Source organism: Vigna radiata, chromosome 5, assembly GCF_000741045.1.
Source record: "Vigna radiata var. radiata cultivar VC1973A chromosome 5, Vradiata_ver6, whole genome shotgun sequence".
NCBI classification, from domain to species: Eukaryota; Viridiplantae; Streptophyta; class Magnoliopsida; order Fabales; family Fabaceae; genus Vigna; species Vigna radiata.
This window is the reverse complement of record NC_028355.1, coordinates 15,786,725-15,812,590: the sequence shown is the minus strand read 5'-3', so window position 1 is coordinate 15,812,590 and position 25,866 is coordinate 15,786,725. Positions and strand designations below refer to the sequence as shown.

The 25,866-nt window shown below is 35.1% G+C and overlaps 3 protein-coding genes across 11 annotated transcripts; 1 reads left to right on the top strand and 2 right to left on the bottom strand.

Annotated features, from left to right (window-relative positions):
* Positions 1 to 1,239: 1,239 nt before the first annotated feature.
* LOC106762694 (pentatricopeptide repeat-containing protein At5g18475) lies at positions 1,240 to 12,365 on the bottom strand. 6 transcript variants are annotated; one of them, XM_022780744.1, is made up of 3 exons: positions 9,875 to 12,365; positions 8,400 to 8,645; positions 1,240 to 7,610 (listed from the first exon to the last, which is right to left on the bottom strand). In XM_022780744.1, exon 1 carries the CDS (start codon positions 12,163 to 12,165, stop codon positions 10,606 to 10,608), a length of 1,560 nt encoding a protein of 519 aa, XP_022636465.1. In that variant the 5' UTR covers positions 12,166 to 12,365; the 3' UTR covers positions 1,240 to 7,610; positions 8,400 to 8,645; positions 9,875 to 10,605. The 6 variants fall into 6 exon arrangements, with proteins under 6 accessions (XP_022636465.1, XP_022636466.1, XP_014502214.1 ...); XM_014646728.2 differs by lacking the exon at positions 1,240 to 7,610 and adding an exon at positions 7,666 to 8,191; XM_022780745.1 differs by lacking the exon at positions 8,400 to 8,645.
* Positions 12,366 to 12,453: 88 nt separating this feature from the next.
* Positions 12,454 to 15,025, top strand: LOC106761985 (14-3-3-like protein B). 3 transcript variants are annotated; one of them, XM_014645640.2, is made up of 5 exons: positions 12,454 to 12,971; positions 13,175 to 13,288; positions 13,378 to 13,500; positions 14,547 to 14,663; positions 14,771 to 15,025. In XM_014645640.2, exons 1-5 carry the CDS (start codon positions 12,600 to 12,602, stop codon positions 14,789 to 14,791), a joined length of 747 nt encoding a protein of 248 aa, XP_014501126.1. In that variant the 5' UTR covers positions 12,454 to 12,599; the 3' UTR covers positions 14,792 to 15,025. The 3 variants fall into 3 exon arrangements, with proteins under 3 accessions (XP_014501126.1, XP_014501125.1, XP_014501127.1); XM_014645639.2 differs by having other exon boundaries at positions 12,454 to 12,986; positions 13,190 to 13,288; XM_014645641.2 differs by lacking the exon at positions 13,175 to 13,288 and having other exon boundaries at positions 12,454 to 13,085.
* Positions 15,026 to 18,003: 2,978 nt separating this feature from the next.
* On the bottom strand, positions 18,004 to 21,418 carry LOC106761986 (protein CutA, chloroplastic). 2 transcript variants are annotated; one of them, XM_014645642.2, is made up of 6 exons: positions 21,145 to 21,418; positions 20,956 to 21,059; positions 20,800 to 20,862; positions 19,826 to 19,857; positions 18,540 to 18,634; positions 18,004 to 18,295 (listed from the first exon to the last, which is right to left on the bottom strand). In XM_014645642.2, exons 1-6 carry the CDS (start codon positions 21,330 to 21,332, stop codon positions 18,214 to 18,216), a joined length of 564 nt encoding a protein of 187 aa, XP_014501128.1. In that variant the 5' UTR covers positions 21,333 to 21,418; the 3' UTR covers positions 18,004 to 18,213. The 2 variants fall into 2 exon arrangements, with proteins under 2 accessions (XP_014501128.1, XP_014501129.1); XM_014645643.2 differs by having other exon boundaries at positions 21,166 to 21,416.
* Between the last annotated feature and the right edge of the window lie 4,448 nt (positions 21,419 to 25,866).

Sequence of the window (25,866 nt, the reverse complement as noted above, 5' to 3'; positions counted from 1 at the left end):
TTCTGGTCTGGTCGACGAGGTTCTGGATTAGGAACCTAATAAATTCTTATATTATTGAATCCGAAAAGTAGTCCAACCAACGAAAGAATAAAACATACAACCAAACAGATTTTACGTTAAAAATTCAAATCAATTAATCAATCAATTCAACCCTTAACACTGCATCAACAGCTCAACTTTGCACATACCCAACAGAGATATTCGAGGAAAGACACGAACTTTAACCTCAGATCCCCACGAAATCCCTAGCTAGAAGCACCCCAACTCGAACAACAGACACACGTGAGCAGGCCGAGACTAAAACACCCCTTATCGTTGTCAAAAGGCGATATTGAAGAAAATGCCCCAAAAGAGACGAAGCTATCAAAACCCAAAAATGAGGGCGTAGAGAAAACCCAAATTACGCCTCACCCAAAACCCAGTTCGTGAAAGAAAGTCAGAATCCAACACGTGACAGAGCATACATAACAAAATTGAGAAGTACAAATTTCGTTTGGTTGTTGAGGGAAGAGGGTAAGGTGAAAATCTTGGAGTGACAGCGAAGAATATGATTAGAAGAAGATTAGGTGGAGATTTTGATTTTGCAGAATCTAGGCTAAGCAGGACAACAAGGCTACCACGAAACCCTTTTGATGATTTCTTATAAATCAATCACTACAAGAACCAATTTAAAAGAACCTTCTCTGGGGAGTGACTCTAGCATAGCAGAACCATGTCTCTTTCTTCTCTCTTGGGTGAACGTTTGGAAAGATTGAAACAAAAAATTAACGTGGCACTTCACCGTTAGCCACGTCAGCTAATTTTTAACGGTGTTAATTTTAGAGGACTAAAATCAAAGTTTCTTTAAGGAGAGGGATTAAAATGTACCTTACTTTGAAAGAGGGACTAAAACCAAAACCGCTTGATAGTATAGGGACTAAAAACATATTTAACCCTACAATTATTTGTTTCAATATTTATTATTATGTAATTATTTGTTGTTGTTTTTTTGTATTTGTTTGTTATTATATTTTTAATATAATTTATTTTGCATATATTTGGTTAATAGAAATAGCTAGAACTAGAATTGCAGCATCTTCTTTCATCTTCGCGTGGTGAGCCTTCATCTTCATCACATGATGAAACGAGAAGACCTACGACATCTATTTGTAGAAGACGCATTGAAAAATATAGTATGAATGTCATTCATGAGCATGAGGAGCACAACGAGTATATATAATAGGGGGTATGCTGAGGATGACTACGTCGAGCAAGAGGATGTTCAATAACACGATGTTGGTGAGCAAGAAGACGAAGATTATGGACTCCTAGGAGGTCCACATGACAAATCCTTACTTACCCATTATACCCAACATGTTGCATTTGCCATATGACAAGACTCGGTTAGTCATCAACCTAAATGTTAATTGATAGTTTATTTTTGTGTTGTTATTTATGATCGAAGGGAGATCAAGGTGATCTTCCATGGAAAAAAAACTAAAACATTTTGGAATGTACCATGAGGCTATTGAGCCTTATATATCCATGTCGGGGTTGAGTTCCTTTGTTAACCTATTATATAAGTATGTCAATCATGTATTGATCGTTGCCTTTGCGGAGAGGTGACACTTGGAGACAAATAATTTTCACCTCTCAAGTTAGATGAACGCCACATTAGATGACGTCCACAATCTGCTCCACCTATCCATCATGGGTTAATTTTGTGAGGTTGAGGAGTTAAAGTATGAGGAGGCTCAATCTCATATTATGGAGCTGCTTGACGTGGACCGCACCAAAGCTACAACTGAGATGAAATAGACACGCGGTCCAAAAGTTAGACTGAGCTGGCTCCGGGAGGTCTACTAGGAATGCATTGAGCAAGAGCTTTTGGGAGTGCGCTGCTCGAGCCTATTTGTTGCATCTGCTTGGATGCACAACTTTTATGAATAAGAATGACACTCTAATTCGAGTCTCGTACCTCCTTCTCTTATGAGACTTGAAAGCTTGTGCGAGATATGCTTGAAGAGCAACGACACTAACACATACTTATGAGCAGATGTTAGGCAGATAATTGGATATTCCACTTCTACAGGCACATTTAGTTTTAGAAATTTATTTTCATATATTTTAGGAATGTATGAAACAATTTACATAATGTTTTCATATATTTTTTACAGGTACACAGACCTCGATCCACGGACTTCACGATACATACCTCGGAATACAGGCCATGCCTCTTACCCTAGGTCCAACAAAGCAGCAATGCATCGATAATCGCAATGACCATCGACAACAACATCAACAATGTATGGATGATAGATCGAATGAAATTGATTTAACATTGACACTGGCCTTCGTGCAACTTCTTTAGCCTTCGATTTGAATTGTGATTTTCATGATAAAGGCTCTGTCCTCAAATGCAAAGTGTCAACTTGCTCAAAATATGATGGGTCACGTTTCGTAGACCTTTCATGTAGTGCAACTTTAGTCTTTTGTGAACCTTTTGTTTTCACTTTATATGAAGGAAGTACCATAGATATCATTTCACGGCAAGCAATTTTGACTACCTTCTGCTTGATGTTGACTTTTTCACCAATGTTAACCTTCTTGAATCGTCCCTCTACCAATTTAACTTCACAATCAATGCTAAACTTTGGAAACGATTCAGCAAAATACTTGAAATGCTTAAACAGGTCTATATAACATATATTTCACCCAGAGGAATTATTCCAGGCTCATACCGTGCTAACACACAACCACATGGTAGGCCATAAGTTGATCTCAAAATGCATCCACAACGAGCATTGTCCAAACCTATTTGATTTACTCGCTCAACTTCATCGACAATAAGTCCTAGAGCGTATCGTGAAACACATCCAACAAGTCTTTTATATCTCAATCCTTTATAAGCACCACTCATGTAATACATAAGTAAACAAATTAACAATAACAGTTACATGTTTGTTGTACTGTTGCTTACATTCAACAATAACAGTTACATGTCCATGCCTTGACGAAGTATGTCTTGCAGGGAATGATCCAAGTATGGTTCACATAATAAAAAATTAGAGGTCATGCAGGAAAGTCATACTCAAGACGATGAACATAAGCACCAAACATCAACTGGTCGTCATAGTCCATCCCATTTTGTCACACTTCCATCAAGACATCTCATGCGTCAACATTATCCACTACCATCTTGCATTTTGCTTTGACATTTTTCATAATGTAGAATGTACAAAGTATCTAGTACGTCTCAGGAAATACATTGTCAATGACATTTATCAAAGCAATGTCTCTATCACTTACAACAACGCATGGACCGCCATGTGATGTCAATAGTAATCCTTTGAACCTTTCAATTGTCCAAGTGAAATTATTTTGACGTTCACTTGAAAGCAATGCAAAGACGACTGTGAATGTCAAACCGGTTGATGTGACTCCAGTAATCTCAAGCAATGAAAGGCGATATTTATTCGTTTTGTACATGGTATCCATTAAGAAAACAATATTAAATGAATTCAACAAGTGCACTAAATCAGAATATGTCCAAAACAAGTCACTTACCACGTTAGAATCGTCCAAAGATCTAGTCCATTAGATGTATTTATCTTTATCTAACAACATCATTAACTGCTATATTCTAGTTCTCGACCCTCTCAAAGATCGTTTGTAAGTGTACTTTGCGTCATATAATTATTTTATAATGGTCAAGTTAGTTTCATTATGTTTTTTTAGAGTCAAAAGAATATTTGAGGGCTTAATTTAAATCTTAGTCATGTCAACAAGAATTGACTGTTTAGTAGCATTTAACCTTCCCGCAAAAGGATTACCAACCAAAGTCTCTGCTAATTTATGGTTGTGATAGCTGCACATAACCTTTAACACCTAACTTTGTCCTTTAGGTTTACCCTTCGACCTAAACGGACACTCACATTTTCTTGTGTCAAATACACTAGGCTGAACATCTAGCTTATACTTCCTATATTTCTCACTTATTTCACAGTCTAACAAAATGAATGTCTTTCTTCCAACTTTACCAATTGTTGTGTTAAATCTTATAATCATGATAGCAAATCCAAGGTCGAATGCAATCTTTTGAAACCATTCAATTAAATCGACGCTTGAGAGAAAAATTTGATCGGTGGAAAACTTATTTGTGTAATCACCCTCGGCCACTTTATTTAGGAAAGAAGAAAATTCGGACATAAAACCAGAATTTATTTAAGAATCGAGAATGCACGAATCTCTTTCACCACATTCCTTCTCCAAGAACCACACCACACACAGCCATAACCAACGTCGATCACAATGACTACCACTGTATCACCACTTTCAGAAGATAAGCTCTCACAAAAAAGAACTCAGTGAAACAATGAAAACATGGAAGAAATGATACTCAACAATGAAGAAATGACACTCAACAATGATGAAATGGCACTCAAGAGTGAAGAAAGAGAAGAAATGGCACTTAATAGTGAAGAATGTGAAGAAATGGGAAGGGGGTGCATGCAGGGTTTATAGAAACAAAGGCTTTAATTGTTGGTTGTTGGAACATCATTAAGTCATCATTAAACTTATTCAATCTTTAATAAAGGAAGGGCAAAAATGTCAAAAGGGAGGTGCAGGCTGAGATAGGTGAGGTGTAGGGAACAACCCTCTAAACAATTTACTATTTACAAAGATAAGGGGAGACAAATTTGTAGGATTTTGTGTTCACTTTCACAGATTTCAAGGAAAGGAAAGCATGGATTTGAGGAATGAGCTTAGAGGATTGCTCTCTGCACCTCACCTATCTCAGTCTGCACCTTCCATTTGACAATTTTGCCCTTCATTTATTAAAGTCTGAACAAGTTTAATGATGACTTAATGATTTTCCAACAACCAACAACCTTTAAACCCTTTGTTTCTATAAACCATGCATGCACCTCATTCCCATTTTTTTCACTTTCTTCACTGTTAAGTGCCAAATCTTTATTGTTTTCATTGTTTCGCTGAGTTCTTTTTTGTGAGAGCTTGTCTTCTGAAAGTGGTGATACATTAGTGGTCATTGTGATCGACGTTGGTGGTGATCGTGTTATGTGTAATGCGATTCTTGAAGGAGGAAGGTGGTGAAAGATATACGCACATTTGAAAAAGGCATCGAGGTTGGTATATATAATTGTAAACATCCTTAAAAGGGTACACTAGCATTCGGACGCCGGTTATGTTTATAATATATGTTTTTTGATCTATTATATAAAGTCGAATATGTTATGTTGTTTTTTTAGTAGTTAAATTTTAATATTTTAATGTTTGTTGTAGGTTGTATTTAATATTATAAGATGAATAACTATCCATTTATCGATTCTTAAATAAATTTTAGCTTTATGTTCAAATTTTCTTCTTTTCTAAATGAAGTGACTGAGGGTGATTACACAAATAAGTTTTCCATTGATCAAATCTTTCCCTCAAGCGCTGGTTTAATTGAATGGGTTCGAAAGATTGCATTCGACCTTGGAATTGTTGTCGTGATTATAAGATCTGATACATCAACTATGGTGAAGCTGAAAGATAGACATTCATTTTGTTAGACTGTGAAAGGAGTGGGAAGTATAAGAAGTATAAGCCATATGTTCAGCCTAGTGTATCTAACACAAGAAAATGTGAGTGTCCGTTTATGTTGAGGAGTAAACCTAAAGGACAGGGTTGGGTATTAAAGGTTATGTGCGGCTATCATAACCATGAATTAGCAGAGACTTTGGTTGGTCATCCTTTCGCGGGAAAGTTAGATGCTGTTGTACAGTCAATTCTTGTTGACATGACTAAGAGTCAAGTAAAGCCCTCATAATATTCTTTTAACTCTTAAAGAACATAATTAAGTTAATGTGACCAGTATTAAACAAATATATAACGTGAAGTACACTTACAAACGATCTTTGAGAGAGTCGATAACTGAAATGCAACAGTTAATGATGTTGTTAGATAGAGATAAATACATCCAATGAAATACATCTTTAGACGATTCTGACGTGGTAAGTGACATGTTTTGGACACATCCTGATTCAGTGCACTTGTTGAATTCATTTAATATTGTTTTCTTAATGAATACCACGTACAAGACGAATAAATATCATCTTTCGTTGCTTGAGATTATTGGAGTCACATCAACTGGTTTGACATTCACAGTCACCTTTGCATTGGTTTCAAGTGAACGTCAAAATAATTTCACTTGAACAATTGAAAGGTTCAAAGGAATTACTATTGATATCAGATGGTGGTCCACGCGTTGTTGTCACCGACAAAGACCTTGCTTTGATAAATGTCATTGGTAATGTGTTTCCTAAGACGTACCAGATGTTTTGTACATTCCACATTATGAAAAATGTCAAACAAAAATGCAAGATGTTAGTGGATAATGTTGACGCATGAAATGTCTTGATGGAAGTGTGGCAAAATGTGATGGACTATAAAGACCAATCGATGTTTGGTGTTTATGTTCATCATCTTGAGTATGACTCTACTGCTTGACCTCTATTTTTTGATTATGTGAACCTTACTTGGATCATTTCATGCAAGGCATACTTCGTCAAGGCATGGATGAACAAAGTGATGCATGTAGACAACACTACAACAAACATGTCATTGTTATTGTTAATTTGTTTACTTATGTATTTCATATTTGTTGTGATAGTATTAATGTGTTCTGTGACAGAATTGAGTCTACGCACTGAAACCTCAAGATATTATAGGGATCTAGTATGAGAGACCTATGCTCGTGTTGGAATGCTATGCATAACGTCATTGTCCTACAACATATTAAGATCAAGGCATCATTTGAAAAAAGTCTTAACCTAATGAGTGATGCTTATAAAGGATTGAGATATAAAAGACTTATTGGACGTGTTTCACGATACACTGTAGGACTTATTACCGATGAAGTTGAGCGAGTAAATCAAATAGGTTTAGATAGTGTCCGTTGTGGATGCATTTTGAGATCAACTTACGGCATACCATGTGGTTGTGTATTAGCACGATATAAGTCTGAAATAATTCCTCTAAGTAAAATACATGTCATGTGTACCCGTTTAAGCATTTCAAGTATTGTGTCTACTGAATCGCTTCCAGAGTTTAGCATTGATCGTGAAGTTGAACTACTAGAGGAACGATTCAAGAAAATTGACATTGGTGAAAAAATCAATATCAAGTAGAAGCTAGTCAAAATTGTTTACCCAGAAATAACATCTACAATACCTCCTTCGCATAAAGTGAAAAGAAAAGGTGAACAAAAGACTAAAGTTACATTGCATGAGAGGTCTACGAAACGTTACCCATCATATTTTGAGCACGTTGACATTTTGCATTAGAGGATAGAGCCTTCATCACAAAAATCACAAGTTAAATCGAAGGCCAAAAAAGTTGCACGAGGGCCAGTACCGATGTTAAATCAAATTCATTTGATCTGTCATCCATACATTGTTGATGTTGTCGATGGTCATTGCAGTTATCGATGCATTGTTGCTTTGTTGGCCTAGGTGAAAAGGCATGGCCTGTTATCCAAGATATGTATCGTGAAACTCGTGGATCGAGGTTTGTGTACCTCCTCGACACTTGCCTCCTTCCCATGCCAAGAAGGTGCTCATAATTCAACTCTACAAAAATATTACTTAAATTGTTTTCTACATTCCTAAAATATATGAAAATAAATTTTTAAAATTAAATGTGCTTATAGAAGAGTGAAATATCCAGTTATTTGCCTAACATCAATGAAGCTAACATTTCCTACATGCTCATAAGTATGTGTCAATGTCACTGCTCCTTAAACATATATGCACAAGCATTCAAGTCTCGCAAGAGAATGGGGTACGAGACTCGAATTAGGTGAAAATTGTGCATCCAAGTAGATGCAACAAAAAGGTCCGAGCAGCGAACTCCCAAAGCTTCTCAATGCATTCCTAGTAGACCTCTCGGATCCAGCTCAACCTAACTTTTGGACTGCATGTCTGTTTCATCTCAATTGTCGCTCTGGTGCAATCAACGCCAAGCAATTGCATAATATTAGATCAAGCCTCCTCATACTCTAACTCCTCGACCTCACAAAATTGACCCATGATGGGTAGGTGAAGCAGATTTTGGACGTCATCTAATATGACGCTCATCTCACCTATCGGGAGGTGAAAAGTATTCGTCTCCAAGTGTTACCTCTCTCTAAGGACAATGATCAATCCATGATCTGCATACTCGTATGATAAGTTCACTAAGAAACTCAACCTCGACATGAAAATATAAGACTCAATAGCCTTATGGTACATTCCAAAATGTTTTAGTTTTTTTCTATGGGAGATCATCTTAATCTCCCTTCGATCCTATATAACAATACAAAAATAAACAAACAATTAAGGAACAATTAACATTTAGGTTGATGACTAACCAGGCCTTACCATATAGCAAATGCAACATACTAGATATAATGGATAAGCAAGAAGGTGTCCTGTAGACTTCCTAGGAATCCAGGATCTTCATCTTCATATTCTTTCTCACTAACATCGTGCTGTTGAACATCTTCTTGCTCAACATAATCATCCTTACCATACTCCTGTTGTATATACTCGTGTTCCTCATGCTCATGAATGACGTCTACACGATATTCTTCAATGCATCTTCTACGAACAAATGTCGAAGATCTCCTTTCATCATGTGATCAAGATGAAACGTCAACACGAAAGGATAATGTACCTCTAATTCTAATTATTTCTATTAACCAATTATATGTAAAATAAATTGTATTAAAAATATAATAACAAACAAATACCAAAAAAAGAACAACAACAAATAATTACATAATAATAAACATTGAAACAAATAATAAATTATTAAAAAAATAAAGATTAATAATAAACTAACAAAGAAATAAAAAAGTTACTTAATAAATAATACTTAAGTAATTACAAATTATAACAAAAACATTAAAAATTTAAAAATAAATTAAGAAACAAATTAAAAAGTGAAAAAGAAATTTAGACATAATAATTATTATTTAAATAAATAAGCAATTTCAAACACAAACAACTTCATAAAAAATCAAATAAAATTAAACAAAAAATACATAATAAATAATATATAAAGAATTATAAATTTTAACAAAAACACAACAAATTCAAAATAATTTAACAAACAAATAAAAAAAGCCAAAAAAAAATACAACAAATATTTAAATAATAATTCATATTGAAAAAAATATATAAACAAATAATTACATATTAAAAAAAATAACAAACAAATATAAATTTCAAAATTCACAAAAAATAATTACATTATAAATAATATTTAAAAAAATATCAAATATAAAAAAATTACAAATTAAAATATATTAACAAATAAATATAAAAGTAAAAAAAAAAGCAAAACCACATAATAAATATTATTTAACCATAAAACATCACATAAAAATAATAAATGCAAACATATTATATACAAAGATAAATATAAAATATTAACAATAATAAATATACAAATTCAAAATTTAAAACAAATCAAATTAACATATAATTAAACATAATAAACGAAATAAAAAATTCGTTAAAAAAACATGTATCTGCAATTCCAAATGTGGCAAGCATGAAACGGAGTTGGTACGCCACGGAAACTTTAACCGCACTTGGAAGTTATTGACCGCACTTCCAACGCCGGCAGGGCATTTGTGGTTAAGGCTTCCGAGTGTCCCTGCAACGAATAAAAGCACAAGCACACACATATCCACCATGAAAAACCACAGATCTAGAGAAATAAAGAGATCCAATCATGCATAGAGACATCAAGCCCAGAGATACATAAGTCTTCTACCATACATCCAACTACATAATCATATCATCCGCATTCCATCATACAATCCGAGGTTAAAGAAAGAAGAACTAACCTAGACGCCATGCAAAAGGAAGAAGAGACAGAGAAGGAAGAACCACCACTGCAACAAGGAAAGGCCCTCAACACCACCACAACAGCCACCGAAGAACAATGAAGAGAGGTAAACTGTGAGAATGAACTGCAAGAGAGTGTGAAAAGACAAGCAAAGGAGGAGGAGAGGAACGAGAAGACGGGAGGAAGGGTGGTGTAGGGTTTGGTTATGCAAAGATAATACAACAAATAAGAGAGAGAGGAGGAGGCAGGGTAGGTAGGAGGCGGCGTAGGGTTTTGTTGGAAAGTGTGACTTAAAAAAAAAGTCAAGGATTATCTGACAGGGACTCAAATGGAAAAATAAAAAAAATGACAGGGACTCAAATGGAAAAATAAAAAAATGGAGGTGTATGTTCAGATAGATGAGCTCATGAGCTTAATATCATGTCTCTCTGATGAAAGAAGATCTGCGAGAAGAAAATATCACTTTACTATCTGGTGAAAGATTCTGAGCACCAATTGCTTTTGAAAATCGTATATAAGACAAGTCCAAAACTTCCATCTGATGCAACAGATTTCCTCTTGAAAATTTTATACTGGATGCCTTGCCACATTTGAACTTAATCAATGGCTTTGCTATTTCTTGCTGAACAAAAAACCTCTACATCATCCTTTCTCTCCAACGAAAGATTCTGAGCACCAGTTGCCTCTTAATATCATTACTTCATTTCGCAATTCCAATTCCAATACATATCATGTATCTGTGACCAGTAATTCATCAAGCAGCTCAAAAACATACAACAACTTCCTGTCTCTGCAGATTAACCCAATTAAAACTTCCCATGTCTCAAGTCCTGGCTGAAAACCCATCTCCACCAAATCAAATAGTGCCCTGGCAGCATCATCGGCCATCCCCCCCTTACAAAGACAAACCAACAATTCATTTGAAGTGGCATAATGGGGCAGAAAACCCCTACTTTGCATTAACCCCAGTAACTCCTTTGCCCTTTTCAACTCACCTTTTCGGGTCAAGGAATTCAGAACAATTCTGTAGCTACCTTTGTTCAAATACACACCCTGCTGAGGGAGTTTCCCAAGCATATCTAGAGCCTCCTCAAATCTACCTTCTCTACACAACCCCCCAAGTATCACATTGAACGTAACAGTGTCAGCTTGAATCTTATTCTCCTTCATTTCTTCAAGCAACTGAATACCTTCACCAACTTGTCCATTCGTACACAAGTAATTGATCAAACTAGTGTATATAACTGCATCCGGTGTCAAACCAGCATTCTTCATCTCAGCCAAAAGCCCTTTTGCGTCTTCCAATTTCCCAATTTTACACAAACCGTTCACCAATGCTGAGTAATTATACACATTCGGATAACATCCATTACTCTTCATAAACTCAATCACATTTCTAGCGTGGTCAGGTTTCCCTTCACGGCAAAATCCATTGATCAAAACATTGTAAGTAAGAGGATCAGGCACAATGTGATCCCTCGAAACCATTTCCTCAAACAATTGAAAGGCTTCTCTGAGTCTTCCATTTCGACAAAGTCCATCCATAAGGGTGGAGTAGGTAACTAAGTTAGGGTAAGAAAACTCACAGTTTCTCATTTCCTTTACAACTTCAAAAGCAGATTCCAGGTCTCCATTCTTGCAGTGATACTTCACAAGGATATTGAATACGCAAACGTTTGGCTTGTGCGTTAGACCGCGTTTGGCATGCAAGAGCAATTGTCGCGCCAAATCGACGCGGTTCGATTCGAGCAAAAGGTTGAGGCAAGTGGTGAGGGCTTTGGGGGAGGGTTTGTCCCTCACGATTGGTTGAATGGAGAAAAAAGCTTGGAGCACTTTTTCGTGAAGGGAGGATTTGGAGAAATAGTTCATGAGGTTGACGAATATACCCTCGTGGAATTTGCAGGTTTCGTAGGTCATTTGGTGAATGACTTGATCCACAGTGTGGAACTTGTTGCAGCGAGCGAGCTTTTCGAGAATGATGGCGTAGGTGGCATTGTTGTGGTGAAACCCCTTCTGTTGTGAAACCATGTTGAATATCTTCAAGGCGTGCTGCGGGTCCTTCTCGCGTCTTATCAAATCGATGGCGCCGTCGTGAGAAATGAACTTCCGCTTCCTCGGAGGTTCCGCGGCGGTTTCCGGCGGAGGATCCGGTTTGGGTTTTGCGGGTTTGGTGAATTTGAGCGGAGATATCCATGGGAGCGATGAGGATTCAGAAGAGATGTGCTTGCTACGGTAAATTGCTGATAATTTGATGAAGTTTGAAGATTCTACCTCACAAGTTCGTCGCATTTGGAAGTTGCACAAGGAGCGTTTATTTGAAACTGAGGAGAAGCCCCAAACAACAAAAACCTAACCAAAACGATACTGTCTAACTCAGTAGGGGCGAACCAGTCTTTTCACATTCCTTTGTATAGTTTTTACTAAATTATAGGGATATTTTGTTTTTATTATAATAGTTTCTTATAAATAAAAGATGTAATGAAGGAAGGGCCTGGAGAAAATATCTGAGGCCCAAAGGGAATGGGCTAACGGGCTTTATAAATAGAAAAAGGTGAATAAAAATCCAACTCAGAAGTGGTGGGAGAGACAGCTCAATCCTACACACGCACACCATGTCTGAACTCATTCTCATTGGGAGTATTATGAAATTTTAGTGTTATTTAATACCGTTGCATTTCAATAGAAGAACATAGCAGCAACAGTTACGGGTAAGAGAGAAGAGAATGGCGGAAGGGCTGAACAGAGAACAGTACGTGTACCTGGCCAAGCTCTCGGAGCAGGCGGAGCGGTACGAGGAGATGGTGGAGTTCATGCAGAAGGTGGTGGTAGGGTGGACTCCGGCGACGGAGCTGAGCGTGGAGGAGCGCAACCTACTCTCGGTCGCTTACAAGAACGTCATCGGCTCCCTGCGTGCGGCGTGGCGGATCGTTTCTTCGATCGAGCAGAAGGAAGAGGGTCGCAAGAACGAGGAGCACGTGGCACTCGTCAAGCACTACAGATCCAAGGTGGAGACGGAGCTCTCGAACGTGTGCGCCAGCATCCTAAACCTCTTGGACTCCAACCTCGTCCTCTCTGCCTCCAACACCGAGTCCAAGGTCTTCTATTTGAAGATGAAGGGCGATTATCACCGCTATCTCGCTGAATTTAAGGTTGGGGATGAACGAAAGGCCGCAGCTGAGGATACCATGTTGTCTTACAAGGCTGCCCAGGTAATCAAGTTGCCCCCTTTCACTCTTCAATCTCTCTCTCTCTCTCTCTCTCTCTCTCTCTCTCTCTCTCNTCCAACACCGAGTCCAAGGTCTTCTATTTGAAGATGAAGGGCGATTATCACCGCTATCTCGCTGAATTTAAGGTTGGGGATGAACGAAAGGCCGCAGCTGAGGATACCATGTTGTCTTACAAGGCTGCCCAGGCAATCAAGTTGCCCCCTTTCACTCTTCAATCTCTCTCTCTCTCTCTCTTATCGTTTACAGTACAATTGATGGTTGTTGTTATTGTTAGGATGTTGCTTATGCGGATCTTCCACCCACCCACCCTATAAGATTGGGCCTTGCTCTCAATTTCTCGGTCTTCTACTATGAAATCCTCAACCAGTCTGATAAAGCGTGTGGCATGGCTAAACAGGTCAGGGTTAATCATGATTTCTTACATTGAAATTTTCAGGTCAACTTGATTTCAACGTTTCTGCCTTTCTTCGTTTGTCAATCACTTCATTTTAATTTACTGTGAGATTCCCCTTCCATTTAACATTTTTGGATAAATAAGAACTTTATTTATTTTCTATTTTTTTTGCTGGTATGTTCGGGAAGGACTTTTACTATCTGGAATTCTGTTTGACTTGGTATATGCCTTGTGTTCAGTAGATGTATCTTGAAAGAAGAAGGGTGATTTCGTGAATTTCACTTGTGTGCCTTATTATGAGAATCTCTTTCCTTGAATTTATCGAGGATTTCAATTTGCACGTTATTCTGTACTTGCTGGAAAGCCAGAAAAAGGTCGCTAACATAGATCGTGGTTCTTATATATATGTACTCATGGTAGTTGAGGTGGGTGAGCAATAAATTGCATTTTGCCCATTTATAAACCTTTTCTGGTCATGAAACTTGGTAGGTTTTTCACTTGAATTTAACTTATAAGAGAAAGGGGAAACTTTCAGTCAGAAGCAAGTCAATGAAATTTTTTTCATCTCGTTCATGATAGTTTTTTTTCTCAGTGATAAAGTGTTATTTATTGGTCATCCGCAATGTATCATGATTACCCCATTGCAAAATCATGTTCTGAAGCAAACTGATAATTTTTCTGTTCAGCTGCAGCAAAGCAGCAAAATTGGAGAGATTTAATAACTCATCGGAACAAAATGTGTATTTTTTATTGAATTGTAACATATAATTAATTAGTTGTGTACCGAACTCGATGACCTGGAAGTGTTAACTTTAACCGAGAATGGGATTTTCTCCCTTTGGAAAAATACCCTTCAATTTGTCTGTTAGCAATCCAGGCTTATCCATATTGGCTTACATGGTTTACATGATTCCTTGTTTTCTGATATTCTGTCTCTCTCTTTTTTGCATTCATGCTTGGCTTCCACTGTTCTGAGTAGCTACAACAGGAGCACATCTTTATATTGATTCTGAAACCCACTTAACCGTATCCGTTTTCATGTTTGAAAGGCTTTTGAGGAAGCAATTGCTGAGCTGGACACATTGGGAGAAGAATCCTACAAAGACAGCACGCTCATAATGCAGCTTTTAAGAGACAACCTTACCCTTTGGACTTCTGATGTCCAGGTAATCATCACCTACGTAACCCACCCTTTACAGCATATTTTCTCTTTCTAATGATATTGTCCCTTTCATATCATAATCTGAGTTTATCTACACTTAACTGCCTGCAGGACCAGCTAGATGAGCCCTGATAAGGTTGATGGGTGGTATTCTTCCTCTCATGGAGGTGGGCTTTGAATGTCATCATTTCTTTGTGCTAAATTAAGAATCGCCCTAGTTTATATAAAATGATTGGCAATCTGTGATATAATGCTGTATGAACAGAGACCATGCTTCTTTTTTATGTGTCATATGATATGAAAATTGGAAAGGATACTGTATAATGGGATATGGAATTAATTATATCTGTTGCAATCTTCCTTTTACCTTCTGATTCGTGTTACTTGCACAGTCCCACAAAACATAGGGTCATAACTCTAAGTGGGACCTATTTAACAAAAACTGGGTCAGGTGCCATTCAGGCATGTGATCCTCTGAGAACCTGAAGTGTCATTGTAGCAACATTATTCTCTCTGTGAGAACATTTTTCATTACAGCCATGATGGCGAATGACGCTGACAGTGATAGATATATTGTTTGCAAACATAAAATATCAATTACTCTTGATTTTTGTTGAGGATTCACCATCCACACCACTTTGCGCAATGTTTGCTTAAGCCATCATAATTTGCTTACTGAAAACTGAATGTAAGCTGAAACATATTTTCCTTCCACAGTTATGCTGGTATTTGCTTTGATGCTGTGTATTCTTGCTGCTGCAGCAATTCCTTTCGTTCAACTTTCTATGAATATCAGAGTTATCACAGATTAAATTATAATTTTGTGGTTATTTTCAAATAAATATAATTTTAAGTAATTAAAATTAATATTTTATTAAAATATGAAATTGTTAAAATTTTCATAAAATATTTATATTTATAATTAAAACTACTTTTATTTATATAATTTACATTTGTAAATATATATTATTTTTATTTTATAAACTTATTTCTTTTTAAATTATATAGAAAAGTCCATGACTGACTCAACGTTTAAAAATTTCATTTTGTGATTACTGTGGGTATGAATTAATTATCTGTTTTAGTTTTTTAAGAGTAAAAGAAATAATTATATCATCAAGTAAAGTTCATTCTTGACTGACACCATCTATTTTCTAATGATATATTGCCTGCAAGTTTATCTCAGAAGATGTAAAACTTAAAACGAATATATATATTAACTGTAAAAAGACTACCAACATCTTTTACAGTTTCAATATAAGAATTGAATATTTGCATGCAAGGTATGAAGATCTTATTTAAAACGTTTATAAATAAGGACCTTGTCACGTAGAACTAATAGACAATTTGAGTAAAATTACATTGCATTAGTTTTTACTTCATATACTAATTATTATATTAATAGACGGACTAATTAAGTAAATAATGTATTACTTAAAAAAAATCACTTTTGTAAAATTATTTTTCAACACTCTTTTAAGATTTTTTTTTATTTCAAACATATTCTTTTGTTGAAACTATAAGTGATACTAATAAGATATTAGTTGAAAGCCAAAAAATATCATAATGTTAAATTTTTATCAATCTTTCTTAATATATTTTATATATTTAATTTCTTTTAAAAAATGATATTTTAAAAATTACCAGAGTCACATCATGTATATATTTCTAAGTATCCTTGTTGCAGTCTTTAATTAAATAATTTCATCTTTTAATAAAGAGAATATACATATTTTAATGACCATTCTTTTTCCTACTTAAAATATTAATACATTATGACTGTAATATTTAAATTTAAAAAAAATATTGACAGTGTATCTCCTCTAATGATATGATAATTAATTAATTATCTCCTCTAAATGAAATTATACTTAAATTTTTTAACATTTCATTTATCTTTCTTGAATAACCTTACCCTACAAATAAGACCAGTGCTGGCGCTCTGCAAAACATGAAACTGAAAAATACTGGCTCTTTTCTTCTTTCTTCTTCTTCTTTCTTTCTTGCTGGCATTAGGTTTCTTTCCGTAATCTTTGGCATTTCCCAATTCCACCATGGTTACCTCTGGAGTTTCTTCCTCATCGTCTCTGAGTCCCTATGTCATCCCAAAGATGCCGACTGCATATCGACTTAATGGTAGTAACTATCGTCTCTGGGCACAATTTGTTGAAATTACTCTCAAAGGGTTTAATTTGTTGGATCATATCAAAGGTAATCCTCCTCCAAAATCTGATCAAAATTTCAAAACATGGGATGTTGAAGATTCCCGCGTTATCACCTGGCTATTGTCATCCATGGCTTTAAACATTGGCTGCAACTACATATCCTTCTCCACTGCTCGAGAAATTTGGGAAGGGCTTGCTACATCATTTGCTAATAGGTACGATCACGCTGAACGTTATGAGTTACAATGCAAGATCTTCAAGGCTAAACAGGGAAACCTCACAGTGACAGAATACTACGAGAGCTTGAAAGTGTTGTGGGCCGAGTGGGACAGGATAGAAACTTTGAAGATGAAGAAAAGTGCTGACACTGTTACAATCGGTCAGTCCGTTGACCAAGATAGAATCTTTAAGTTCTTGAGTGGCTTGAATAGTGAGTACAGTCATGTTAGGGATCAGATTTTGAGCAAAAAAAAACTTCCTGGGTTAAAGGATGTGTTTTACACAGTGAGGCATGAAGAAACTGAAAGAATGAATGAAGTTGATTATGATTAGGATTCAGGCTTCAAATCAATGACGGTTTTTACTTGTCTAACAAAGGGTCATTTTTCTTAGTGAATGTTGCACTTTTTGAGATATTAATGAATGTGAGATATTTTTCTTTCACCTTTATGTTCATGCTGCTTTTGTGCTTCTTTTAATTTCTTAGTCATGATGTAACTCTTTCTTCTTGGCGGATGAATAAAAGTAGTATTCCCTTTATCTCCTTTTCTCATATTAAGCATACTATTCTCTGTTTTTTATTCCATTGTTTCTGCCATAAGCTAACACCTTATATTGTCATTTTATTTTATAATACATGAATTATGTAATCTTTATAATACAAGAATAAATCAAAATTGATTAGGATTACAGTAATGTTTAAATAAATTCTAAGGTCACGATATAATTTAAAATAAATTATATACAAACTAAACAAAGACGAATTCACATATAACTTTTGTATGAATTTAATAAGGTATGTTTCACTGTTTTGTGGAAACCAAAGAATGATGGGGCTTGAAGAGTGGTTGGAAACCCAATACATAATTTAGGCAGAAAATTTAAAAGAAAGATTCTGAAACCCACAAACAGAGATAAATGGATGGTACAGGAAAAACACGAATCAGACAAATAAGAAACGAAGTGCCAAATGCGAATAAAGTCACAGAAAAGGTCTATTCACATAACATCATATTCAACCCATTACAGTCATTTGCAATAAGACGGACCCCATATCATCCTTTACATAATATTCTCATTGCCAAGTTACATAGATGACATGCCGCCGGATTTATTTAACACACAATAGCAGAACTCTGGAAACCATAACACTGGATATAAACTTTATATTCACTCCCTTGTGCTCTCTTTAATCCACTCTAAATATTTAAGATTGCCCCCAGTGATGGGCAAGGAGATCACCTCTGGCACACTGAAAAAGGACGAGGTAAGAAGCATGTGAATACACACTATTGTTTTCCACAATTACACCCCTCAGTTCATTTACATGGATTTAGTGCCCATGTTCCCAAATTTAACAGATACATGGTATAAGAATTCCTTTTACCAAGCTTTCTTTTAGGATCAAATACTAAAATGCAACTTAAAGTTCACAGTTTATGAAGCAAAATTAAATTTTATGGCCAACTTATTTACTCTAGATGTATTGCCCTTACTCGTATTCATGATTTGCTTTGACATGCTCTGTCAGTGCCTCTAGAAGGGATTGCCTAGTCTTGATTATAAGAAGCTCCTCGGAATCAGTTTGGATCTGTCAATTTACAACATAAAGCTAGCAAAATCAGGCTATAACAGTAGTTTCAAATAAAACAATGCATTGTATGAGAACTTACAATGTAATGATAAGAATGTTTTTAAACACTGGCAATTTGGATCTGTCCATTTGCAAACAATTAAAAGTGTTCAACTGTCACGGTGTTAGATGTGTTTTTGACACTTATTTTATACATGGTGGAAACTCTTCATTAAATCTAAGTTTGTTTGGGTGGAAAAAAAAGTGACGAGGGAGGGAGAAGTTTAGAATTGAATTTTCTAGAAGTCATCTTTTCTTCTCCTTTTCTTTCTACTTTCTTGTCAACCAGATAGAAGAAATAAAATCATTATGTGTTTCCTTTCCCCTCTATTCTCTTCCCCACCCAACAGAACAAACCATGAGTATCTAATAAAAAAAATTGCCAACTCTCTCACACTTGAACTGACACCTCCATGCAACTCAAAAACTTGAGTCAACACCTTAATATGAATGGAAACATATTACCATTAATATTAACTTTTTACTTCTACAAAAGTCATCCAGAAATACAATATAAAATATTGAAAGTAATCCTTCTATTATTTTCTGAGGCTTGTTATCATAGAAAAACATGTAAAACTTAGCAAGTCGGTTTGGAAGGTGTATACGTTTCTTAAAGATATAATAATTTCACTTTTTATTGGGATCTTTTGTTAAAAAGACTAAGTATTGTGAGACTCATTGTAAAAGAATGTCTCTTAACATTTTGAGACTGGTTATCACGGGGAAAAGTTGAATATACAAATATTATAGTTTTATATCTTTTTTTTTACAACTCTGAGATGTCATTTCATTCGGGTTTCTCTCCCTCTCAACCCCCCTTTTCTGCCTGTGTATGCAGCAACAGTGTCCTATATTTTACACATTAGCCATATGCAGCAATTCTAATATTTTAATGCGTCAAAGTGCATGCTTTAGAGATTGCAAGACAAATCTAGAATAATCAATTTACAACAATACCTTCAAATATTTTTTTAAACAAGATCAGGAGAGTTTTAATGCATGCTAGAAAATAAAAACTTCTAATGATAAGATGAAAACATTTTAAACAAGTTTCTGTTACTATTAGTAATTTAGTATTCAAACACCGATTAAAAAAATCAGTACTCATCCAACTGCATTCATTGTCAATAGAGATATTGAAGCTACCTTTCCCTCCCACTGGTACACTGATTCAATACCTGCAGAAGGCATAATTCGTGCAGCTTTTAAAAGTCGGACGAGGCATGCAACTTAAATAAAGCTCATTTGGATAAATTCTCAACAAACACTTAAAAGAAAGAAACAAAAATAAAAAGTATCAAGAAGGTAAAACCAATCAAACTTCTGTTATTAATAAAAAATTATTTGATGTATCCCAACTAATGAAGAAATCAAATGAGGAGGCTTCTAAAAAAGTTGAGATGTATTACTGCAATTTAACTTATGAGATAAGTTTGATTCATTTTACCTCCTTTACTAATTTATTTTCTTCTTCTATAGGCATTGAGAAGTTTATCCAATTTGACTCATAATCAACTTCGTTAGAAAACGAATTGACTCAACAGTCAAGACCATGTCAAGACTGGCCTTTGCCACCCTACCAGGACAATGCCACTGGTGGACATGGTCACACGCACCATAAGCGAAACAAATGGTGAAGACAAATGTCAAGTGGTGAAATTCAAAATATTTTCAATTAGAGGAATTCATTTCAATTAATAGAATCACGTTCAATTTAAGTGATCAAGTAAACATAAAGCCTAAAACACGAGGGACGTCTACATTGCTAGATGCAAACAATAACCCATAATACAAGCAAAAAAATTTTATTCCGGAGCTTGCTTTTTCATTGAAAAACAATCTAACTCAATACATTCTAAGTAGTCTAACTGTGATGCAATGGCAAGCATATCTGTGGTTCGTCCTCATTGTCCAGAATCATTTATTTATCAAAACAAATTCCAATCCAGGGAAAAAATCACAAAAGGGAAAAGCATAATTATAAGAAGTACTTTGTTACAACAATCAATATCTAGAAGTACCAAACCCCTCCCAAATATTACTAATTTTAAACCCCAGATACGAAAAAGGTACAGTGTGCCGTAAGTGATTATAACAGATCTCAAGTGGGAAATTCTCACCCGGTACCCTGTTCACACAAGCTGCAAGCTTCTCCGTGACAATACTTTCAGCCAATTTCTTACCTGCACGACCACCAACACACGTAAAAATCAAAGATAGAGAAAATAAAAAAAAATAAAAAAAAAACCAAACATATTCGTAGCCAAGCCCAGTACCTGCGTCTTTGTTGGGAACAGTGACATAGACAACAATGCTGGGGACAGTAGTGCTATTTGCTTCCATTCTGATGGCGGAGTGGCTGCGGACACCCAATTTTGATCTGAAACAGAGGCAACGAATTGAACTCAACGTAGAGAGAAACGAAGATAAAGTGGATTACGTTACGAAGACGGAACAGCGAATACCGCAAGAGAGACAGAACGCACCCCGTTTTGAGGGCAGAGGAATAGAAGGGGGTGTAGAGATTAGAGAGTCCCAAACTAAGCATGCAAAAGGCTCCGACGAGGGGCAAACGACGTCGTAGCGTGAAGGAGGAGAAAAGGGACGATTGTGTTGGTGCACAAGTAGAAGAGGAGCAGAGTGTGGAAGCCATTTTGGGAAGTGGGGATTGAATCACTCTTATATGCTGCTGCGCATCTCTATCAACCTCACTCCTGTTCCCTTGCTTGATGCGCTCTTGCTTACCTTCACAAGCTGAGTATCATGCTCTTCTTCTGACACCTGTCTCTCTACTTTTTGATAGTTAATTGTCAAAACCTTTACACAAAAAGCCCAAAGTTTACGTACAGGTGTCACCTAAGCCCAAAGAAACAAAAATCTCTAGGCCCAAACACTCGGCCTCTCTCGTACATACCGGACCCGTGCCTTCCAAAAATCCGTTTCACCAAAGCGTAATGCATCGTGATATTAATATTGATCTGTTGATAATTTATTTTAATCAAATAAAACTAATACCAACAAAGAAAAGCATTTCAACTCTCCATGGTAAATATTCATATAAAGTATCACAGAATGTATTTAGATCTTTCGAATGGAGTATAAATTCAATAATTCATTAAAATATCCATAGTAATAATATGACCGTATGATCAATCATAGATCGAGTGGTCGAAAAATCTTCCGATTTCCCATGAAACGGTCAGTTTATCGGTTAGTTGGACTATGGACAGAATTAACACTAAATAAAATCATTACTGTTTTGATTTCAATTAGATCAACACTAATAAAAAGTTTATTTCAAAATTTATAAATACAAGTTTAATATTCGAAAAATTTATTATTACTAACTTTAACACCAGAATCCTTTCTATATGTAACATTCCGGTTACACCAAACAACATAAAGAATATTAAAAATAAAACGTTAAATTAAACTTGAAAATTGAAAACTCTAAAAAAAATATATTTAACCTCAAACCCATGAAAACACTAGGTAGGAATTAGGAATGTGAGGGTTAAGAAGGATAAAAACCTACGTGGCAGAAGATCTGAGTCTTGGTAATTGCAAATGCATATGAGAGTTGCTTTCACTTTTTTTATAATTTATTGTCTTGATTGAATATGGTAATGCTATGTGTTGTTCTATAAGTATGCGCCGTCTACAGTCCACGGAGTTAGGTTGACTGAATATTGGATTTGACTAATAAACACAAAATAATAGAGATTAGTTGTTTATTGGTATATGTAATTAAGAAAAAGAGGAGGGGACCAGAAAAATAAGATAGGCAGAGAGTGAACCAAACCACCCTCTCTCGTTTCCATTTTCGTGTGGATTTCGATAAAGACAATGCTTAAGCCAAGACAAAACCACTTTGCCACCTCTCCACTGCTCTTTCTCCAAACCTCTTCCTTCTAATTCTGTTCACAATTTCCATTTTAAGCATTCATGTTTAATGAAAAAAGTAACCGTTATTAAGGTAAGAGTAATGTGTAAATACGTACAATTATCCCACAACGGGCAAAACAGAACAATCTTAACTCGAATATCATATTAGAATATGGATTTTAAGTTTACTTCAATTCTACAAATCAATATATTATAAATTGATCTTAATTTAATCTATGTGTAACTTTTAACGAGTAAAATTTCGTTGTGAATTCTAACTACTTATAGTCATGGGAAAGAAAGTAATTAAACAAATAAAACAGTGTATGGTAGTTTTATTTTTAATTAAGAATGTTGGTGATTAACATTACTTAATTACGAAGCAGAAGTAAAAAGACAGGACTGTTTGGAAAGAATCAAGATGCATGAGAGTCGTGGACCCAATCTCCTTCCACGTGGGATCCTATTTTTCTCAGTATTAAAAACAAACCTATGTGCTATTTTTAATAATTTCTTAATTACTAGATACTAATTTATAGTGTCATTTTTTACTTTTTTCTTTTTCTTGTTGCAAGATTTGGGTTTCTCGTGGAGACACAGAAAATACGGCATATGTTGTGGAAGCTTGTAGCTGAGGACGAGGCACATTAGACAGTGAGTGCCATTACGCGGCGTTGGATTGATTTGGTTTGCTTGCATTATTTCCTTTCTATCGTATGAAAATCATTAGACATAAAATCAATTTTCACATGATAAGTTTTTTCTCTCTCTTTTTTTTTACTTGAAGTTATAAATTGTTAAACAAATTTAAAATGAAAAAGATAATAATAAAATTAAACATTATGGACAATTAGACTGTGATTAGACCTTGTTTAAGACCTCGTTAATTCAAAGTTCATAACTAAAACTATAAATAAAAGTTAAAAATAAGAGGTAGGAAAATTCACTAATTGGACATTTTTTACCGCACTTAGATTACCGATCATATTATTACTAACTTTGGCATCGGAAAACCTTTGACAGGTACTTTTCCACACGAAAAACGAATGAGCGAAACAGGAGACAATGACTGAACAGTCTTGGAGAGCAAATTTTCTAGGACTTAGATTACTCGACCCTATACCAGAACAAGATCGATAAAATTATTGTCTTAATCTTTTAGGTTAAGAGTATGTAAATCCGTGTGTCATTATAATAATTTTTTTCTCAAAAGAATCATAAAAATTAAAATTAAATATAATTTAATTTTATGAAACAAAAACTATATTTCTTATAAGTTGATTTTAATTTTAATTGACATGATCTAATTAGTTTTATTTGTTTAATCTCAGTGTACTCATTTATGTCTCTAAGTTTTGGTATTTAACTAGTTTAATGAAGTGATGAATCTCAACGACTTGTTAGAATAGCTGGAAATCATTTGTTTAAAAAAGAAAAATTCGATTTGTCTCACTCCTCAGTTGACATGTTTTTTTCCACTTTCTGGAATTAGTTTATGTTCGTAAATGGGGAATTAAATTCTGTGTGATCCAGCTACCAAATGTTTTAAACAAAAGAAGAGCAAAATCAGAGTGCTCGTATATAGCGGCTATTTACGTGAGCTTAGTAATATAAATGCATAAACCTACCAATTGTACCATTTATTTTTCGGAATTAATATATGAAACTTAATTTCAAGGTAATGTTATTATTATTACTTTCATCACCGTATTTGTCATAATGATATCTTCACTATTGTCGGGATGAAGAAAAAAAATTATAACAATGATAATTATAAATAGTGACCATTGACTAGAAATGTCGAATAGTTATTTAAAAACAGATAGAATAACTCATATTTCATGTTTTTTATTATGTTGATTAATAATGACGTTTAAAGTTCATATAATTCCATTAAAAGAAATACCATTTTTTTTATTACTCATTGATATTGTATTTTTTCATAGCACAACCCTTCCTTTGCTTACTTAATCCCACCACAACTACCCGACACTTTATCAATTACACATTAATTTGCATAATAATGCACATATAAACGATGATCCAACTCATAATGCATCACATAACAATACATGTTCGAAAAAAAATAAATAATTAGCTAATAAATTCCACCCCTTTTATAAAGCCAAACATGTCAATCCTAGAAATTGTATTAGAAAACACTATACTTGGTGTGGCATGAAATTTGGCATTTTGCTTTCGCATACCTTATTTCTTACTATATAATCATCTCAAGACAGCTTTATATATCCATTTTTAATGATAAGCACAAGTTAGAAACTGTAAAATGACTACTTAATCCAGCTGTTTAATTTTTAAATTGTTTTAAAATTTGGGTTAATTGGATCCAATGTGACAAATTGCGATGCAGAGTTTTGTTGTGAAATGTGACAGCTTATTAATATAGCCACGTGAGGATGTAATAAGGAGCAAAGGCAAAAGCGTAAAACGGTATCCTTTGGCAGAAGGAATAGTTTTGCACACGATGTGCAACTAGGCAAGCACCGAAGATGTATATAAAATTACGTACCCATCAGAATGAAGGAATTGGTTAGCACGATACTGGATCAGTTCTTTGTTAATGTGTGTCAGAATCGAACACAGTGTGTGTTTGTGTGTGATCATATGCACAAACATTTGACTATACCTCGGGCATGTAGAAAAAAATTACGCAAACCAAGACAAAACAAACATGAAACTACCGCAAGTGATGAGTTAAAAAAACCAAACACTGGGGTTTCAATGACACCCTGTTAAGCTCGGATCTCAAACAGTGAACAACACTCTCTTTTGAAATTCAACCATGGGAAAAGTCTTTGTGTTCTGTCGTGTAATTTGCTTAAAAAAATTGAATAAAAGGTGAAGAATATAGGCTTTGAAATGTGCACAAACACTGGCGTGAAGCAGAGATGGAATAAGATTAAGAGTGTTTTGGTAGTGCATGACCATGAGAGGGAAACTGCAAAAACTGCAAAAGCAGAAAAAAAGTTGAAATTCAGATAGTATATAGAAAAAGGAGAATTTCAAAGATTAAAAGGGTTAGAAATTTGTGTCCTAAAGTCTCTTTTTAGAAATCTATGTTTAGGCACGTCTGTGGTTATGTGTTGAATCCAAGAAAACAAGCATCCTAAGTGAAACTAATTAAACTCGGCTTGGTGTGGTGTTTGTGGTCCAATATTCAAATTCAAATTTTCACCGTTCATAATTAGTCATCCAAAATGATGATATGTGGTCAAACGGCTACAAAACAGTGAAGACAGGATCTTATGTTAATTTTCCAACACTTACGTTAAAGAGAGGAT

Bases quoted from the DNA above. Each gene is read 5' to 3' on its own strand.
- LOC106762694 (XM_022780744.1), bottom strand. From the start codon at position 12,165: ATGCGACGAACTTGTGAGGTAGAATCTTCAAACTTCATCAAATTATCA.
- LOC106761985 (XM_014645640.2), top strand. From the start codon at position 12,600: ATGGCGGAAGGGCTGAACAGAGAACAGTACGTGTACCTGGCCAAGCTC. The intron at 13,289-13,377 runs GCAATCAAGTTG...TGTTATTGTTAG, and splicing joins TGTCTTACAAGGCTGCCCAG to GATGTTGCTTATGCGGATCT. The intron at 13,501-14,546 runs GTCAGGGTTAAT...CATGTTTGAAAG, and splicing joins CGTGTGGCATGGCTAAACAG to GCTTTTGAGGAAGCAATTGC.
- LOC106761986 (XM_014645642.2), bottom strand. From the start codon at position 21,332: ATGGCTTCCACACTCTGCTCCTCTTCTACTTGTGCACCAACACAATCG. The intron at 20,863-20,955 runs GTACTGGGCTTG...GTGGTCGTGCAG, and splicing joins TGTTCCCAACAAAGACGCAG to GTAAGAAATTGGCTGAAAGT. The intron at 18,296-18,539 runs GTAAGGGCAATA...GTCCTTTTTCAG, and splicing joins AAAGCAAATCATGAATACGA to TGTGCCAGAGGTGATCTCCT.